The following is a 20,387-nucleotide window of genomic DNA, read 5'->3' on the forward strand; positions in this document are numbered from 1 at the left end:
TACATTTATAAATACCACTCTTACAAACTATTAGTGTTTGTGCACATTACCGGAGTGAGGGGGATCATAAAAAGTGTGATTTCATGTCATGAATGGGCAGTTGACGTTACGTGGTTGGATTATTTAGAAGAGAGAACGCCAAATTGGTACGTAATCTAAGTAACAGTTAAATGATTTATTTTCCTCCCTGCCTGCCTGTCTTGTAGAGATAACTTTTGAGGGGAGAAATAAACTGAAACGTGTCAGATATAATATGAATCACGTACCACTTGTCAGCTGTTCCTCGGTACAGCAAAGGTTTAGCCCCCACCCACCCCTCTCACGGTCTCCAAGTACGAGTGGCATTTCATGATTTTCTAACAGTTGTTAAGAGTATCCTCTGTAGTTGCACACGCAAACTTATATATTCAGCAAAAGTGCTCCTCCAATGATCAGATATGATCCAATTAGTTGTGCTAGGCTTGCACTCACTGCTAGCCAAATTGTAGCGAGCTTGCTAGCTAAACAGAGACAGCAGCATGAGCTCGGCAGAAAAGCAGTGAAAGTTAACGATAGTCTTATTCATTAATAATGCAATACTATAAACAACCACCTTATCATGATCATAATTTGTGAATAAATAACTTTCATTAATTATCCCAGGTACCTGCATTACCTGTATGTCACGTATGGAGACTCCATTAAAAAGGCGAATGCACGCGATGTACGTCCCCGTCTGAGGCTGCACAGCCATGGCCACTATCGGAGCCCAGATCCGCAGATGATTATAGTTTTTAATAAGTCCTATCGGGGCTGATTAATGATGAACATAGAGTACCTTGTAAAATTACATAAATAACTGTAAAGTACTCTCAGTTGCTAGTTTATAAGGACTGGACCTGATTGCATCTTGAATGCCCCTGTTTTCAGTCGTGCCAGGCTGCATGATAATACGACAGCATGTCTTGTTCAGCATGGATAAGAGCATAAGTAAAAATTTTACTCAGTAATTCCTGGAAGTCCCTTAAGTCCGGCCCAGGCATTTCAATTTCTCTTGGTTTTAATCAGGGTATGTAATTCATCAATTCTGCTCATGAAAAGTCATTTGGCATTAGTAGAACGTAGAGGACATACTAAGACAGTTAGACTTTGTCTCAGATGTAGGATGGGCTTGAGCAGAAATGACCAGCATCTTAAATCAGATTCCATCAGCCAGTGTTGCCCGGTGCAGAGTGCGGAGGAACAGTGTAAAGTGGGAGCACTTGGATAGGCTAAAGACTAGCTGGGCTGCTGCAACATGCAGTCACACCAGCCAGTGGCGGGTTGCAATAGTCTAGGTGTGAGATGAAAGGAGTCTGGACCAGGAGCTGCTTCTTTACACATGCAGGATTTAGGGAGCAACATTATCATACGTTTGGGTGTCATGTTGTTGGTCACCTGGTGATTGTACATACAATAATCCCTTTATCTTGTTATTGGTTTCTTTTGGTGCTTTGTGTTGCTAAATGCTTTACTCTGTTACGCATTTTGACACTTTATTATAAAAATTGTGATTAAAGGCCTTGCAGGGACAGATAGACATATATGTCAAGATATATGGCAGAAATTCACTTTAAGTCGTCATGTATATATACATGACAACTACATTTCTGCCAATGTCTAAAGGATTTTAGAATAGTAGATATTTCAGAAGATTTACCTTTTAAAATCTGATATCTTAAAAGCTGTCTCTCCTGTTTTTGTTGATGCAGCTCGCATCTGATATTACGATTGTAGCACTGGAAAAAGGTTAAAATATGTATTTCAATTAAAATGTCAATTCCACTGTTTACCCGATAAAAGCTCAAAACTACTCTAGAAAAACTGGAGTTTAGTGCGCAGTGTAAAATACATTGCTGGATTTCTAGAGCCCTTTTCCCACTGGTAAGAAACCCCACTAACACCCAGCTTTTTTGCTTAGTGGGAAAGGATACAATCGGCATTTTGACCCGGGTCAAATGACTCTGCAATAGACCCGGGTAATTATCGCCTCTGCTCGGATCGGCAATGATGGGAACACAAAACCCATGTCAACACGCTAATCTCCTGCGCCTTTCCGGCATGATGCTATGCTCCTTCTGTAACTTGTGCGACTCCTTGTCATCTCTGCTACAAATTCCAGCCATCTCTGTCCAACAGCGCTCAACATCATTCCAAATTTATTGCAGCAGAGTTTGATAAATAGACTGAATGAGTAATAGATACAGTAAAGACCTAACCACCGTAACGTCTTCACTGTTTACTCAACCTGTCTCCAGCGTGTTTTTGACGTCAGACGGTGACGCAGCAGAAAAGAGACGGAAAGGAGTATACTCCACTGGCAATGGAAAAAGGACAATCGGCATTTATTAGCGGGTCTTCCTGGGTCTGAAAAATCTGCGTCAACGCGCTGACTTCAGCAGGAAAGAGGTATTAGGGTCTGTATCTACATGATTGTCATGAATTTCAGAGGTCACTATGGCGGGACCCAGGTTACATATGATATTACTACTCAGTACCTCTTTTTACCACACGTTTTTTTATACAATATTACACATAAAGAAATACACAAGCTTTTTTCAACTCCAGGTCCCTGAAGATATCAGCTGTATGAAGTATTCTGGTCATTAAATGAAGTGTCTATAGACTTTCTTGCAGTCTGATCTCTGTGTGCACTACTGCCTCTCTGTCTGACCCAACCCCCCCAGACTAAAGGAAACCCTCTCCTTCGTGTCCCCCCTTAGTTTTGCTGTCATACCTTCCTCCTCCCCCATGTCTGAATAAGACCTCCCCCCACCCCTCCAGTAACAGAGCCATTGGTTTGGCCTCCTCTGAATTGCTGTAGGTTGGAGCTTTGTCACTCTGGCAGCTGCTGTATTGTCTTTGGGAATGGTGCATATGGCATGTGGACAGTGAAGTGGGTCTATTAGGACACTGTCTGGCTCCAGCTCAGATGAGCGGCTGCTTGTTTCATTTGGGAAAAGAGACATTGTGCAGTTTACTCACCAGTGTCCTGAAAAGTATACAGTGCACAGGTTGGCTCTCTACCTGCCTGATCTCTTGGCGTTTTGACTGATTTTGAAACTGTGAGGTTTTGTGCCAGATTGCATGCACAAGAGAGATAAGATATTGATTGAGAGGTTAGAGGTCAGTGGTCAACCTGCTTCTTGTAATGTATAGTAAGTACTTACACATAATGTTGTTGGTTTAATATACTCTGTTGGACAATGCAGTAGTTAATTGTTTAAGAAGTTATATAAATTTGTAGTGCCGGTTTAGTTCAGCGGTTAAATCGCGCGCCATATACAGAGGCCACAGTCCTCGATGTGGCGGCCCCGGGCTCGACTCCCACCCTCGGCCCTTTGCCGCGTTTCATCCCCACTTTCTCGTCTCCTGTTTCCAATACTATTCACTGTCCTCTCTCTCGCTCTCTCATATTATTGACATAAAAAAAAGTCTAGTGTTACTTCAACAGGTGTAAAAGGCTGCATTGTCAGGCAAGTTAGGCCCAGAGTAAACGGGCTCTCATTCTGTGTATTAATTCTGTCTTTGAGATTGTCTCTTGAGTCGTTATTCTGCCTGGATGTTTTGTAAACTTATAGCCCCTTTTACACAGCCAGTTGAAGGCGGGACTGTTATGCCATTATTTTGACTCACTATTCATTATAGAAGGTGCAGAGGCGTAATAGAGGGATGCCTGCGCTGTGTAGTGAAGTGGGAACTTCAGAGGAAGTAATAGAAGTGATTTGAAACTGACGTCTATGTAAATGGATGAGCCAGCAGAAGGGGACATCGCTGTTTGAGACACTTTTTTTGGACACACTTGGACAGTGATATTTGTTTGTTCAGTTTAAAACAACAATACCAGTGTAACAGCGGAGCTTCCTTACGGCGCTAATCAGAACCAAGGCTGGAATAATGTGGAATCTCTGTATAAAAAGGGCTTATGTTCATTGTTTCTACCATCATTACATAGAAATATCCCTGTTCCTTTTTGCAAGATTTTTGAGGCAGCATTTTCTGTTTTCTAACAAGGGTACAAAATTCTTACTTGCCCTTTACCTGGCCACAGGGTTGGAAATTAAGCACCCGCCACCTTTCAAATGCGGGTGTTTTTGGAGAGTGTCTACTACCCCTATTAAGTTAGCTATGATCAGTGTAGTCTGCAAGCAACTTGTCAACAGCTAACCACGTACATGTAGAACATATAGAGGAGAGGAGGTGCACAAAAACTGGAGACAGTAGAAAAGATGAAACAGATTAGGGGTGATTCGGACAAAGTGAGTCACCTCCTGTTTCTGTGCAGCTGTCATTTAAGCATAAGATCAGGAAGCACCCATCATTTCTTTCTGGCAGTGATGGAGAAACACATGGGAGAAGGACTTAGTATGTAGTATGAAGTATGTAACTATCTGGGTCAAAAATGTTGGTGATTTGACAATGTTTAAAACCATATAAATCCTTCAGCCAAAGGCTAACCTGAAGTTTTCTCTCAATAAGGTGGCTTTGGGGCAAAGTGAGCCAAATGCTTTGGGGTAAAGTGAGCCAGTTGTTCAACTTACACCACCATAAGGCTATAAAGTTACATTTCTTTCTTTGATAAAACAGTGTTTTCCTGTATGTAGCTATTGCTATTCATTTTACTAAAGAGCGGTCCAAATAGAAATGCCATAATAATAGCATGGTAAATAACAATAGCTTTAAATTAAACTGCTACTTTTGTTGTGTTGCTGTAGCTGAGTGGTGAAGCTTGATTTAATGTAACCGGTAGCTTTGCTCACTACACAAGACACACAGGCTGAAGAGGCTAGTTGTTTCGTTTTCCTAGATGACATTCCAGGCAGTGTTTTGTTCAGCATGACGCAAACATGCTTTGGATGACCATAAGACAACTAGTAGTTTCACTGTGGGAACTAAAAACCTGAAAGTGGAAACCATGAAAGACCATGAGTCATCTAAATGTGAATAAGAATGAAGGCACTTACCATCCTTAAGGATGTCAGTATTTTGTTAAAAGTTTAAATATTTACCTTATGTAGCATATAAATAATAATCGCTTGTATTATTTTCCACATGCAGTTACAGATGGTAAAAAAGTTGAGTGGCTTTTAGATTTTGGAATCCATCTGCTTCAAGTGCAGTGCAGTCACTGTACAGTAAAGAACTTCATTACTGGAGGTTACTCCTCTACAAGAAGACTCGGTGTGCGGTCTCAACCTTGTGCACCTTTTCTGTCACACTCACCGTTAGTCATCAGATAGTGTTTCCTTTATATCCCCAGTTTGACCATACTCTGCCCTCTGTTATCTCCTGCTTTCAGATTATTTATCAGTTAACCTTTAGCTTTACAATGTGCATTCATTGCAGTCACGCAGGTTTTTGGTTACACAGTGCACTAACAACTAATTTTGTTGATAGAGTGAAATAAGTCTTTATGCATTTGTGGTTATAAAATGTGGTACAAAAGCAAAACAAAAATCGATTTAATAGGAATGCACTGACCGATCGGAAGCGATCAATAACGGCCGATATGGGCTCTAATTAGGGGATCTGTGATCAGCTGATCACTTTTCAAAGTCACGATCAATCTGACCAATTGCGTGACGAAAAACTGAGCCACATTCACGCACCACACCGAGCGGATAGTTTTTTTCCTCAGTGACAGCGAAGCCAATAAAACACTCACTTGTGCAGGGGAGATGGCTGCAGGAGCGAATGTTATTTGGTTTTGAGTCTTTGCCTCGGACAGAAACCATCCCATGTTCTGAGGCTGAACCCGTGCTCTGTTGGAATTACCAGTGCCACTTGAGCCAAAGTTTAGAGGTCAGGCAACATTTATCCCAGGGAAGAGATCAGAAGTTAGCAAAATTCACTCATCGGATGCAAGCACTCGCTTTACCAGGAGGAAATCCTGCAGCCTGCTCCGGTGATGCAGCGCCACCGCTCTGTGACCCGCAGTGATTACAGACACAGGCGGGCTCCAAAGACGGTGGTCCGTTTAACACACTGTAAAAAAAAAAAGAGATTCACACTCTCAACCAACGGGACAGGGCTGTGAATGACTTCAAATTACTAGATCGCACTCAGTTTTATAATTTATCAAACCGAAGGACGGCTTAATATTTCTCCATCATCGTTAAAAATAAATCTGTCATTAACGGAAGTACAACTAGGTGAGATCACCCACTGCAGCGGTATACACACATGAGCCTATTGTTAAAGTTGTTAAAGTTCCTTGTTTGCACTTGAAGGTCGACCATGTTGTGACAGGCCTAACTGAACATTGTTTGTTTTCAGAGAATGGGTTCATTTGTTCTTAAAACAAGTCGTTTTTTAACTGGATGAACACAGAATACTTCTCCACGTGTTTGGGTGGTGTTATCATTTCCTATTTTTCTGCAATTGTTATCCTTAACATTATTAGGCTAAGTGTTTCAGAGCTGTCTCTTGTGGACACAGTTGATACAGAGAGCCCTATTTACTTGTTGTTTAACATGATTGCAGAGCCTACAGGTTTCAACTTATGTATTTGTTTATTTGCATTAATGGTCTACAGCAACAAGGCAGTTATCAAGTACAAGGGCGGATAAACACTAAGGTCATAATGTATTAATTTCTCTCTCTGTTATTATTTTTATAATCTTACAAATGTTGGAAAAATTCATTTAAATCGGTGATCGGCTGATCTCACTATTAAAAAATCGGTACCGGCCCTAAAAATCCTGATCGGTGCATCACTACTATTTAATGGATATTACTTGATCATAATTTTGCCATAATTGTATATTTTTAAACAGATTTTTTCTAAGATCTGATTAGTGAAGCAGACCAGTTGTCCACCCAAAATATGAATGTGGAGGAGAGGCTGGAGTGCAGATAAGAAAGGCTTTAAATTGGTGGGGGAAGGCATATACAAGATCACTCTGAGGGAAGAGTCAGTGGGGGTGGGGCATGATGAAATGGACGAAGGAAAAGACAGGAAGGGGGTGGGGTGATAAAGGTGTAACAGAGAGTGGGAGAGAGAGGAGAGCAGGACCTCAAGCTATTGATGGGGAAAAGAGGAGGGGTGGAATGAGCAAGCGCGTAAGAGAAAGGGAGGGGTGTGTGGGCTGAAGCTCCCCTGAATGAGGAAGCAGCAGAGCCATTTTTACTGTTGAGTAACTGCATGCTGGTCTGCCTGTGCTGGAGAGAGGGTGAGAGAGCAAGCTAGAGGAATAAAGTGCTCCTCCTGGATCTTATCGGAGCCCTCTCTCCCCTCTCTCGCCTTCCCCTCTCCTCCTTGTACACCTCTTTTTTGCGTCTTGTGTCCATTTAAGTTTGGGAGGCCCTGGAGAGGACACACAATGGAGCGAAGAGCCTGTGGCAACTGGGCCGTTGTACTGCTGAGAGGGGGATGGGGTAGAGAGAGGACCGGTTCACACAGCTAACACAGCCTGCCGGCTGAAGGCTCCCTCAGCCTTTCCTCCCCGCCTGGACCCACTGTTTCCAGGCTGAGCCCTTTAACTTCCAGCCTCTCTCAAACTCCACTTGGACCACACTGAGGATTACTCACCGTGTTCAGAGGGATTTTAGATACACACTGGAGCGTAAAGAAAAAATCCCTCCTGTGTTTTGGAGAACAGAAAGGGAAAACTAACTTCAGTGTAATCCTTTTTTGTTTTTTTGGTCTCTGTTTCTGTTAAGTGGAGTTCATAAATGGATTACAAGATGCATGCCAAGTCAAACGATTTGCTGGATTTTCAAAAACTGGACGCCCTTCTGGAAAAAATTGCACATTCAGTCTCTGTGAAAAGGTAATGTTATTTATGAGATAGACTCAGTTTTCAGAAATGTTTCCGACATCTAAGTATTTATCCGTCACACATACAAAATTGCAATGATGAAATACATGGTCACAAAGCTGAAGAGAGGGTTGAATTACAGACAACCTGGACTGATGGCTCTAGGGTTAATCATGTGGTTGGCACTAGATCTACTTATATATGGCATAGTATAACAAACCTTTTTAGACGCCTTCTGTATTGTATTAAGAATAGTATTGTTGTCCGGATTTCAGCCAGGACCAATACCCCTACCTCCTGATGAGAGAGGGGGGTGTGGGGGAAGCGAGAGTACTACAGAGGAAGAAGGGGGTTGTGTGTGTCGCAGTAGTAGAAATGTCTCCTAATTCCTGGTAGGGTTTGGCTTGCTTATCCCCAGCTGGAAGTTCAGCCTGAAAGAGCTGGCAGGATTCATACCTTTTCCTGTTACAATGTGCCTGACTCATGGTTAGTCTATTTGAGTCAGTTTGTGAGCTCATGCACTGACTCATTCAGTCAGTGCAATCAAAACTAGGGGAATTAGGGGAAAAGTTTACAACCTTGTGATGAATGCTGGTAAATAAATAAATATTTTTAGATGTTTGCATTTTTGTTTGATTACCCATATGACAGTAGTAAACAGATTTTGTGTTACTGGTAGCCCAGCATTGTACTTTCCTTGTGTTCCTTGTGTCTAAAAAGACACTGGAGGAACTAGGATTTAGAACCATCTGGATAAAAATACAGGTTAAGAAGTGAACTGTTACCATAGAAACCTTGGCAACCCTTGTTTTTCTTAAAAGATTGCAGAGGTACTGAAACAATTCAGCAACATGCCAATCACACACGATACAATGTGGAAAATGTTAGAAAAGTGAACTCTGCTTCATGCTTTTTGTGTTCTGGAAGTTTCCTTTGGCTGTATTTAGACTCCTTTTTTAAAATTGCGATAAAAGTGAGGACTTTGTCATTTTGCTGATTTTATACATCACCTTGAAAATGATAATTTCTGTACAGTCATGCAGGGTGTTTCCATAAGTGTTCTTTGTTATGCAGCTTCAGGTGTTGAGATAGTGGTAAAACTGTCTCTTTTATTGTTAAAAATTGAATTTATGATAGATTTGGACTCCAGCAGATGCATAAGTGATTTTGAATGGAGGAGGCTAGGAGTTGCATCAGGGCATCTTTGAATAGACAGGATTAAAGCAGCTGTGATGAACTTTTTTTTTGTTGACCAAAGAGATGTCCCTACTGCCCTGAAGTTATTGTTCTTCTTCTAGCATAGCATTTATTATGAAAGAAAAGTAAAAGAATGGTAAAATAACATTTTCTTAGTAAAGTAAACAGTTTGCAGGATTAACAATGATGAGGTAATATCTATTTGTGGCTTCTCAAGATTAATAACTTAAGTAAATTTGAGTAAACTTTGTTTCCGTTATGTTCATATACCAAGGCATACCTAACAGATTCGGGTTTTGTGATAATGGTAATGTTGTTGCAGAAGTTAATGAGTAAAACACAGACTCAAGAGAACTGGGAGAGCCGAAAACAAAAATGCCCTATTTGCACCATCTGCGATAAGTGGAATACGGTGTATTTTTCCTAAATATGGATCTAACCTATAAAAGTCAGCATTTTGCCTAACGTTAATAATGCTTTTTCACAGGTCCTAATATGAATGAACTGAAAACTTTGCAGCTATGTTTTGGTGTGTGTCTGAGAATGTCTGTCCCTTGCTCTCTGAAGCCACTTTCACACATGCACTGCACACTGAAAATGTCCCGACATTGTCCAGGTGGGCTGCATGTGTGAACGCAAACGGCCTGATTTATCACCCGACTTGATGTGAAATTTTTTTCTGCCAGCTTCCTAGAAAAATGTTCGCAACAAGTCGGGTTGAGCCGAAGTGTGAACGCAGCAGGTAATAGTCAGGAACATTTGCGATTGAGTGGGTGGGGTGATGTGGCTTACGTTGGCGGAGATTTGCTTCATACTTATGTCTTCAACTATTTCGTTTGTATTGTGGAAATGTCCTTATACATGTTGTAGTGATATAAACCCGGAAAACAGCTCTACCCAGGCACCCTCCTCACCTTAACCCCATCAAGTATTTGGAGATGTGTGAGTGGGTCGTCCTCTGTGTGGAACATGTGTAAAAGGCAATTCCGGAAAATGTCAGGACCTGAATTTGCTGAAATTGTCAGGAGTTCATGTGTGAATGTGGATTTATAGTCATGTCATAAGAGCCCTAAAAAAACTGTTGAGGGCCCTTATGACATGACTGTTGAAGTCCAGTTCAGATCAACCCCTTTTACATCCTATGCAAAAGTTGCAGTAGTGTAAACTGTAAAGGTGTGATGCCGATTGCCTCACCTGATACTTTGTGGCTGGTTGTAGAATGTCCTCCAGCTCACCCTGTTGTTATTCACAATGTGCATGGAAAACAATGTAAAGATAACATTTTTGACAACAGATCACTGTCATTGGAGAGCATAACATGCCTTGACACATTGAGTCAATAATCAGCTTTATGTTGTAATAAGGTTGTAGTAGAGTGTCTCTAGGTGACCATTGTCCCAAATTTTTAGTGTGGCTGGTACCTTTGGCACTAGTTGACTCCTTAGGCACCCGCTCCGCTCCTTTTCTCTGTACACGAGTTAGAAGCTCTGTCTGACAATGCAGCTGTGAAAGGCCACCTTTTTCCACGCGTTCCTGTCATATGGAAAATATGTTGTGGTCTGCCCTTGTTGAAGGTTCTGATCCCAGTTGCTTTGAGTGGCAAAGTGCCGCTATGTGCTATAAACACTCTGTTAATTGATGTCATGGGAATACACCGTTGACGGTTTATATTTCCTAGATCAGTCTTATTCCCGTTAGTGATCCACCTTATGTTATACTTATCTAATGTACAGTCAGTAAGGGGAGATGTCCTTTAAGGTCCTTTGGCATTTATCACCTAATTGGTTACCTTCATAATTTTTACATTCTACACAATCAAAAAGCTCTACCTATTGGAACTGAATGAATCCAGAACCCACTTGAGTTTGTAAAACATAACCTACATGTTATAAGTCTTCTAACCAATCTTCAGGGAAAATACTTGCGATGGAAGACACATCTCCATATGCTCTCATTGTACGGAACTGATGGCAAAATAGCCCCTGTGATAGGCGTTACCATCTTGCGATGGTGATGTCATTTGGAGCCAGAGTTGCGCAGTAGATATTGGCGGGTGGAGCAGCCGTAGCCACCGTAGCCACTGTAGCCACTGTAGCCACGTAGCCACTTCCGCTAACCAAAACACACACTTAACTTACCAAAAAAAAAAAAAAGCAAAGATCCCACACGCTGGCGTGCTTAACAGTAGAGCAGCTTCTTTGTGTTGGTCTGAGGTTAATGTTCACAGGCATGGAAACTTCAATGACTGTAGAGATTGTTTTAGTGACATTTCCTCTCGCCGTTCGTCCTCTACTCTGCTAATCCGGAACAGATCAGCTGCAGGAACCATGTTTGTCAACAGAGCTGTCAATCATCCTTTTTACAGCATCAAGTAACTAATTAAAAATGCACTTGGTCATAAATCAGCATGATAATAACTTACTAAAATGACAGAAACCATGTTTGAGAAAAATGTATTTGGCGTCTAGTTTGATTTTATAGTTTGACTCATGTCCCATCTGTTAACATGGAGGAGGCAGGCTTTATGACCTATACTGCAGCCAGTCAGCAGGGGGCGCACAAAATGTCTTGTCTTCACTTTTAGGGAGCGGTCATATGATCCATCTTTCGATACAGTATATGGTGCAGACAGACAAACAAATAAGAGCATCAGTGTGAACAATCAAGGAAGCCACTCCCTGGAGAAGGGTTGAAGGTGGTTTTATGAAAGAGTGAAAAGGCCAGTGAGTAAGCAGGGAGTGGTGTTCATGGACTCTCCACTGGTTCCATGAATTATTTATTTCTTTGCTTGTAAGAAAAACACAAAAAATCATCATTATAACACTTGGGGGGCCTCAAGTGGAATCTGCTGAAATCAACCCCCACCCTATACATGAATGATTAATAGTAAACATTAATGGGGGACATCCTTCCATTATGTTTTTACTACCCCTTCTATGTTGGACGGTCACTGTGATGCTGCACACAGGACAACATTTCCTAGTGTTAGATGTGCATTGCCCACCCCAGTAACCAGAGCCACTTCCTCTCCAAAAAAACATTCCACAGGAGTCTGCGTTGATGCATGTCCAGGTCAAAGGTCAACTGTTATTCCAGAGCTCAGAGCAATGTAGGACATGCAGCAACAGGAAGTGGACCTCTTGATTGACCTCCGAGGGCATCAGAGGGCATCCGCAGACTTGATTAGTCACACATGCTTACATTGCTCCTAGAGGGGTTTATTCTAATTTATCATATTGACAGGTGATTAACTTGAATATAATGACACTACTGATATCAACATCAAGTATAACTCAAAGTAAAAATCATATAAATGTTTACAGACCTACAATACTACTTCAGTGATAGTCTTAAGTTAACTAACTTGGGTCTCTAACTATGAACGTGATCACTTTCAAACAAAGTAATAACTTAAATTTGATAAATACTTCACTTTCGAAGAACATTCTTAACTGTTGCCATAGTTCCTGCCCTCAAAAGTTCCTGCTCTTGAGCTCTGGGGTTCGTCTTGCATTTATCTACATGTAATATCTATCGTTGAAATGACTCTACTCAGTAGAGAGCGGATCTCTGCCTGGTTTATTACGGCTGCATGAAGCTGGGGATCAGGGAGTGAAGGAACAGCTGTGTGTGTTCAGTGTGTATGCATGACAGTAGTGGTATGAAGGGTGGGCAATATGCTGTGTCAAGGTGTAGCCCGAGTGGTCTCTTTTTTGAACAGGAGCATCTGCAGGTTAATTTCATAGGGTACCTGACGTGTGTTTTCTTGTAGACAGATAGATACGCACTCTAATGTACATGCACAAACAAAATGCAAGATCCACCCAAGGCTTAGGATAATAATTAGTCAACTAATCAGTCATTTGATTGACAGAACATTTTGACGTTTATTAGATTTCATAATTTAAAAAAAAGGATCAACACATTAATCAATACTGAAAAGTTGCACCCCCATTCATGTTAATTTGAGGACCAGAATTTTTTCATGGCATTAATGTGTTAATGAAAGTAACTTGTTTTACTATTGTCAAGCAAAAAAAATAGAGGAACTGAAACTCCTGGTTGTTAAAATGTTCATAGTGTTTTACTTACTATGGGAAGCAGAAAAAAACAGGCTAAGCAGGTTGCCTTTCTAAATATGAATTCAACATCAGTTGTTCTTTTCTAATGCTATTTACTTTAACCGTGGCCATGTTTATTGGGTTTTTGTTTAGTAATGGGGGAAAGATCAAGACATCACAAACCAAACGACTGCAGTGGAAATGAAAACAGAAATGCACTGACCGAGCCGTTATCTCACGAGTTTGTTCCTAAAGCGGAGACTTGTTTCCCCCTGGGAATGTTTTGATGAAAGCTCACATATATCCATGCCTACAGTAGACTGTCCTCACATAACCCTGCAACATTGATGCACTTCCAGTCTGTGAGACTTTGCAAGAGTGGCTCTGCCTAGAGTGTCGGCTCCATCTGGATCTGACAGAAAATGATAGAGAAGGCTGTGTACCTATGTATTCGTGAAAAGACGCACATCATGCACATTTTCAAATCTTGATGTTGATGATGAAACAATATTCCCTTGTGCTTGAATGTTGTACAGAGTTAAAGCAATGGTAAGAGGTCAACTGCCTGTTGTCTCTAACTCTATTTGTGATCCCTCATTTTGTGTTTCAGTGAAGTGTAACTCAATACAAAACACATTGTTTGCATATCATCAAAGTTATTTTTTACAGAGCAAAAATAATAAACGGCACACTGGAGTTTGTACTACTATATTTTATCTCTATTCCCTTTTGCATAACCAATTCAAGTTGGGACTGATACTCCGTTATTCTGCCCTTACCATTCTGCCCAAAAGGTACAGAGGCAGATGTGAAGCGTGATGCCTGCTGCAATGCTGGATAGTGTGTAAAATCACACACAATATGACCGTTGGTTTGGTCCAGTGTCAAAAGACAAAGGCGGACAAAGGATCTTTGTAAATTGTCTTGTAGCGTGAGCCCACCTGTTGCTTGTCACTTGTGCAAACTGCAATGGCTTCACGATACCCCATCATAGGACAGACAGTCTTCTGAAACTATCAGTGCAGCAATCTAGCAAGTTTGATAGTTTGTCGGTTCTTTTAAAGAGTATCTCATCAAACAGGTATTTGGCAAGTATAGTGGGCTAAGGTTAACCGAATGCCATCATTAATAATTTATCATCATTGTAACACATGCCCTTGATGAATGTTGCAAAATAATTAAAGTGTGTAATCTGATAGCTAAATCTTGCTTTTCATGAGCAACAGTGTTTTCTGTGCATGAAAGACAGGGGCAGATAAATATCAGACAGACACGGGCAACAAGAGACTTTGGCAGAGTTTTTTTTGGCAGAGTTTGACCTGATTTTTCCCAGAAGTTTGCTTAGACTTGTCTTAGTTTGAATGCTTGAATACAGTTGACAGTTCCCTGTTATTGTGCTGCATGCAGCAGTATAGGCCTACTGGACGAGGCTCATTTTGTGGTTATGTTTTGATTATGTCTTTATGGAAGACCTGTTGTAGAACTGGCTTCTGTGCTATTAGTGCTTTAGATGTGTCTTTTTGTCATGCTTGCCTTTCATACATAACCTGTCAGTGTCTCTGGTCTTTTCAGAGCAGTTGCCTCGTCTGTGTCGACCATAGGTTTTGATTTAGTTGGACACAACATTTCCCTGAACATCTTCTGTACAGCTCAAGCCATTTAGTCAGCAGCCTTCCAGTTTGGTACACAACTATGTCAATGATGAGCAGCTGATACTCACTTACAGGCACAGACAAAACAGTAGAACCCGAATGCTGTCAGGTTTCAAGTTTGCAGAAGAAAAATCAGGAGATGCAGCAGCGGAACACAAAATTCAATACCGTCACGTCAAGCTTGGCAAGTTAGCAATGACAGGAGGTTTTGTAAGTGTATTTTCTACCAGACTTCCTGATAACTTGTCCATATGTTGTCTTTCTGGTTTTGCTAGGTCAGCTTTTTTTGTTTTGTCTTACACTTAACAAAATTTCTCACTGCGTTGTTGATCGAGGACAACTTTGCATGGCCTTTGTGTCACATTGAAAACATTGCTATCAGATATAATAGAAATGTTGTCTTCAAACTATTAAAAAATTATGGAATATTTCAAATGATTCTTGGTGATTTTTAAACATTTTACTGACATCTTGATGTCTTTCAGCCTAGGTCAGCCTAGGTGCTTTTTGAGGGAACTAGTTTGTCTTCCAGTAGATCCCAGGGTTCACTTACTGGCATTTATATATTTGTAAATGACCTGTGGAAACGTTGTCACTGGTTTGGTATCTTAAGCCACTTTCCCACTTGTCAAAAAACAAACTAACACCCGGCTTTTTTGCAAAATGGGAAAGGTTGCAATCGGCATTCAGACAGGAGTCAAATGACTCTGCAGTAGACCCGGTTAATAATCGCCGCCGCTCCGATCGGCATTGATGGGAACACAAAATCTGTGTGGACACACTAATCTCCTACCCCTTTCCGGCACGATGCTATGCTCCGTCGGTAACTTCTGCGACTCCTTGTCATCTCAGCTACCAATTCTGCCCATCTCCTTCCAAGCAGCGCTCGAACATCGTTCCAAATTTGTCGGTGCCGAGTTTGATAAACACTGAATGAGTAATAGATGAAAGAAAGACCAATGGTCAAGAGAAAAAGAATATTGTGCCACATTCCTTATTCTCTCTAGTTTTGACTTGTATTATAAATCCCGGGTCCCCTCTGACTGCACTGAGATTTTGCCCCTCCCCTATAAGTCCAAAAATAGATTCAGGCAATTGGACATCACTTTTCAAACGGCACAGGGAAAACAAACAGTCTGAGACAGTACCACAAAATGTTAAGCTTCTTATCCAGATCACCAATGTTTTCGTCTTGTGTGATGGAGCAACATAACTTCTGTTTGTGAAATCTGTTATAACTTATTTCCAAAATGAAAATATTTTACCTTTTTACCATCAAAGTCATCTACCATTTCCCTATTCTCTGCTGGCCTCACCTAATTTTCTGTCCCCTCATCCACTAAAATGAAAACTATGTAATGAAGCATAATTCTCAGCCAGGTTGTCACTTGAAGTCCAGCTCGAGCCGAGATGACTAATTGTGTTTATGATTTTTCCCATAATTGAACAACCCTTTACATCTGAAATGACTCTCTCTGAAATAAGACGATAGTCACAATATCATGAACACTTATCTGTGTTTTTTTATTTGTAATTTCCACTCATTAAAAAACTACAGCGGCCATGTGGTTACTTGTCTTTTTACATATTCAGTAATGCGATCCACTTTTAAAGTTTGGCTATATTGAGCTGGAAAAGAGCCATAGATGTTGTGTGCACATTCGTGCCTTGGGCTTAGACAACTTCTGTGCTTGTTTATTTTTGTCTTATTTGTGAGTTACTTTTGCTTCCAGCCACTAAAGTACCATCTGTGTTGGCTAGTACTGTTTCTTTTCATGTGTTGTCATTCAACATATTGGTCAGTTAGTCACATTCCCCACTGCGTTTTAGTGCCTTGGGGAGGCCAAGGCAGCGATCATGTGGTGTACAAACTGCTTCCCTCTTCTAAGAAAGTGACTCATCAAGAGTAAGACTAGTCACAGATCTATACAGTGTTCAGTGGTTTATCTTAAAGGCCCCGTTGTGGGGGTGGATTTCATCTTGCGAGACTGGAAGACGTACTTGTTTTTTATAGAAGCTTGAATACAAAACGTCATAAGTGTTATTCAGTATCATCCATTAAATTTTTTGTTCCCCAGTCTATTTTTAGTCAAGCATTTCTCGATCATTATTTGGCCTTGTGGCTGTCTGAACAGCCTCTGTGTGTATCTTGAATGTGATGTCCCTGGCTGCCTGGAATAGGACATTATGTAGGACTGAGCACTGAGTGGTGGAACACATAGTCCCTCAGCTGCCAGATGACGCTACCCCCCCCCCAGCCCTCACACCATCTATCAATGTTCGCCCACATCCCAAAACACTCCCTGGTCTTAAGACAGAGTGGGAAGACAAAGATCTCCTAAAACACACACTCACATGTTAGAGGCCAATTTGTTCCTCTGAAACACTCTCTGAAAGATTTTACAGTTATAATTTTGAATAAATACATGTCAATTTATTCATTTAAAAAAAAATATATATATATATAAGTAATAATGAAATGCCTGTGATTGTTTTGTGAGCGATCATTGAGTATGTTTGTGTGAATGTGTGTATGATATTTTTTAATACAAAGTAGGCATGAAATTATATAATTATGTTATATAAAGTCAAAACATTTATTCTGCTGTCTCCCTTTACTTATTTTAGCTGATAGTTTTTACATCTAGTAGCATGCACAGTTCTCCATGTTTCAAACTCACTGTTAATGCTTAAAATGGGGCTGCTGTGGCTCAGTGGTAGAGTCAGTCGTCTCTCAATCGGAAGGTTTGCGGTTCGATTCCTCACTGCTACAGTCACATGTCGAAGCAACCCCAAATTGCTCCTGGTGCCACAGCCATCGGGTATGAATGGACATAGATCTGATTGGAGACTGGCACTTAGGCCTTTGCCATCAGTGTATGAATGTGTGTGTGAAAGGGTGAATGTGACATGTAGTATAAAAGCAGAGTGGATAAGTACATAATAAGTACTGTCCATTTAAAATCACTTGAATCAGTAGGCAGAGTGGGAGTTTTCCGATTTGTGATGCTATGATGTATCCCACGAGTTCATCCTAAAACCAAGTGAAACTGTACAGTGAATGAAAATAACAAGGGGCATGAGCTACTTCATGCCGTGTGTTGTTTGTCCACTTCAGAAGGCTTAAGTGCTAATGCTGCTAAACAGCTATAGAAATGAGCCAAACATTGTTTAAACTTGCAGTGCATAACTTTTGTCTCCCCCCGGTGGTTGTAAAAGTGCTTACACAAATATTGATGATATATGCTTCCCATCTCTTCTTCCTGTTCTCTGCAACAAAGAAAAGCTTCACCAGTGGTTATGTGTGCTTTCCACACTGTTGATTGCTTTCTTCTTTTGCCAGTAATTCTTCCTCTATATGCAGAGTTTCTTTCTGTCAATAAAAGTGCACTCCCCACTCTGGCAAACCGATACCGCAACACTATGCGCCCGCGTCGGTCTCTGCTAACTGGTATACTGTCAAATACAGAGAGCTTCACGTAGACATGACAGGCTTATTCAAGACTGTTTAAACCTAATTTGCAAGGGCTGTATTAAATGTATTCACATGTGAATGTCCTACATTACATTACATATAATAATATGTACACTTTTAGACTCCCCTTCTCCTTGACAGAGAAATGAGCCAGAGGGACCTGTGTAAGGAATGAAAGATTGCCTGTGAGAGAAGTTTAAACCTTATCTACTTTGTAACCTCTGCACACTTCGCCTCTTGCTGCTAAAAGCGGGATTGTTGGTTTCTACAGTTACTGACATTTTCAGATGCCTCCTTTCAAAGCTAACCGAAGTCAGCAAGAGAGCTTTGTTAAATTTTGGGCTTGGGCTAAGCGATACAAATGGCCTCCAAATACAGTCTGAGTTCTCGTCATACTATACCTGATTTGTAGTATTAGTCCTGCTGCTGCTGTAGTTGCCACAGACTCAAGAAACACTTTACAGCAGACAGGTGTTTTTTGGGGGGCTTTTTGCCTTTTATTTGATGGAATAGCTGAAGAGAGACAGGAATTGTGGGGAGTAGAGAGTGGAGGATGACATGCACCAAATGATCGGCAGAACAGGAGTCGAGTCTGCGATCAGTGCATCGATGACTGTAGTCCATGTACGTGGGTCGCCTGCCCTTCAAACTGAGCTAAACCAGCGCTCCTGTTAACATCTTATTTGTGTCTGAATAGAACTTTTATATTACTACTATGAACAACAGGAGCTCAGAGTACTTTTTTACAGTAATGATCCAAGATAAAAAAAATCAATTTGCACTTTTAGACATTGTTCATCAAATTGAAGCAACGTCCCTGAACGTGAAAATGTTTTATCCAGTAACTATCTATGTAGTGAGGCTCTCGTAGTAAGGAGTGAGAGTTTTTTCTTGTTTTCAAACTTGATAGCATACTGTCCATCCAACATGGACACATTACAGTGAAATACTACCGAAGATTGTTTTTATAGACATGCTAATTACAGTGTGCCATTTTTTTCTCTTTTCAGAGAGTCCAGCGAGGAGTGCAATGGGATCAGCGGTGCTCTGTCAGTGGAGTCTGTGCCGGGGCCAAGACTGAACTGGTGTCCTGCCAACACCACTACCCCTGCCCCTGCTCCAGCTCCAGCTCCCGCTCCGGGGCCCGAGCCCAAGCCCAACCCTGTTAGAATGGGGGACGGCCTGGATGCAGCGCAGATGTCGGGCAGCAGCAGCGGCAGCAGCCAGGGGCATGCCCAGTCGATGGGCAACCCCGCACCTCCAGAGTATATCAATCCCAGCAGGCCAAAGCGCCAGACCAATCAGCTGCAATACCTGCTCAAGATGGTGGTGAAGGCCCTCTGGAAGCACCAGTTTGCCTGGCCCTTTCATTTACCAGTGGATGCAGTCAAACTTAATTTACCTGTAAGTACTGGCAAGTACCTCAACTCTTATGGACACATTAGGCAACATACAAATTATCACAGGGCTCTACGCATCTACATATACCAGCTGTACCGGCCTCCTTCTCTTCTCTGCAAAAAACACACAACATTGTTTGAGCTACAGGGCTCGTTTCCCTGCTTTCAGAAGACTTTAAATTGTTGCATTCATTCAACTGTTGTGTTGTAATGTAAAAACGTTTTCACACAAAAACATATCACACGTCTTTCTTGCAGAGTAGAGTGTTTCTATATCAGTTGACACATTGGTAGACCTGCTTTTGTCCCAAGAATCTGCTATGAATATAAAATGTGGGAAAAGTGTGGAAAACCATTTTACCTCATATGCAATCTTTTCAGGACTACTACACAATAATCAAAAACCCAATGGACATGGGAACAATCAAGAAAAGGCTTGAGAACAGTTACTACCGGAATGCCCAAGAATGTATCCAAGACTTCAATACAATGTTTACCAACTGCTACATATACAACAAGGTACATAGTTGTTTCCTGGAATCATTCTAATCATCAATACCAATGATTGCCATATACCTCTGCTTTATCTAAAAGTATTTGTCTCCCTCTGCAGCCTGGAGATGACATCGTTTTAATGGCTGAGTCTCTGGAGAAGGCTTTTCTTCAAAAGGTCACAGAGATGCCTCAGGAAGAAACAGAGATCGTTGTAATGACAGGGAAGGGACGTGGCCGGGGGCGGAGGGATGCAGGTATGTGACATACCTCTTCACATCCAAGACGCATTTTGTTGGAGCCGAATGTAAATGATCTTGTTCTCTCATGTA

At 41.3% G+C, this 20,387-nt stretch overlaps 1 protein-coding gene across 3 annotated transcripts in view; it reads left to right on the forward strand.

The window, feature by feature from the left end:
• The window catches only part of brd4 (bromodomain containing 4), a 32,530-nt gene that overhangs the window by 3,402 nt on the left and 8,741 nt on the right, over window positions 1-20,387 (forward strand). Inside the window, exons 1-4 of one of the 3 annotated variants that reach the window (XM_069674803.1) lie at window positions 7,140-7,790; window positions 19,174-19,567; window positions 19,945-20,082; window positions 20,177-20,312. In XM_069674803.1, coding sequence (XP_069530904.1) covers window positions 7,693-7,790; window positions 19,174-19,567; window positions 19,945-20,082; window positions 20,177-20,312 — 766 coding nt within the window. In that variant the 5' untranslated portion in view covers window positions 7,140-7,692. Of the gene's footprint in view, window positions 1-7,139; window positions 7,791-19,173; window positions 19,568-19,944; window positions 20,083-20,176; window positions 20,313-20,387 lie in introns of those variants that run through there. The other 2 variants (XM_069674804.1, XM_069674805.1) reach the window with 2 other exon arrangements.

Source organism: Semicossyphus pulcher, unplaced genomic scaffold (assembly GCF_022749685.1).
Source record: "Semicossyphus pulcher isolate SPU_LCO1_2020_fin unplaced genomic scaffold, fSemPul1.0.p SCAF_23, whole genome shotgun sequence".
Classification (NCBI taxonomy): Eukaryota; Metazoa; Chordata; class Actinopteri; order Labriformes; family Labridae; genus Semicossyphus; species Semicossyphus pulcher.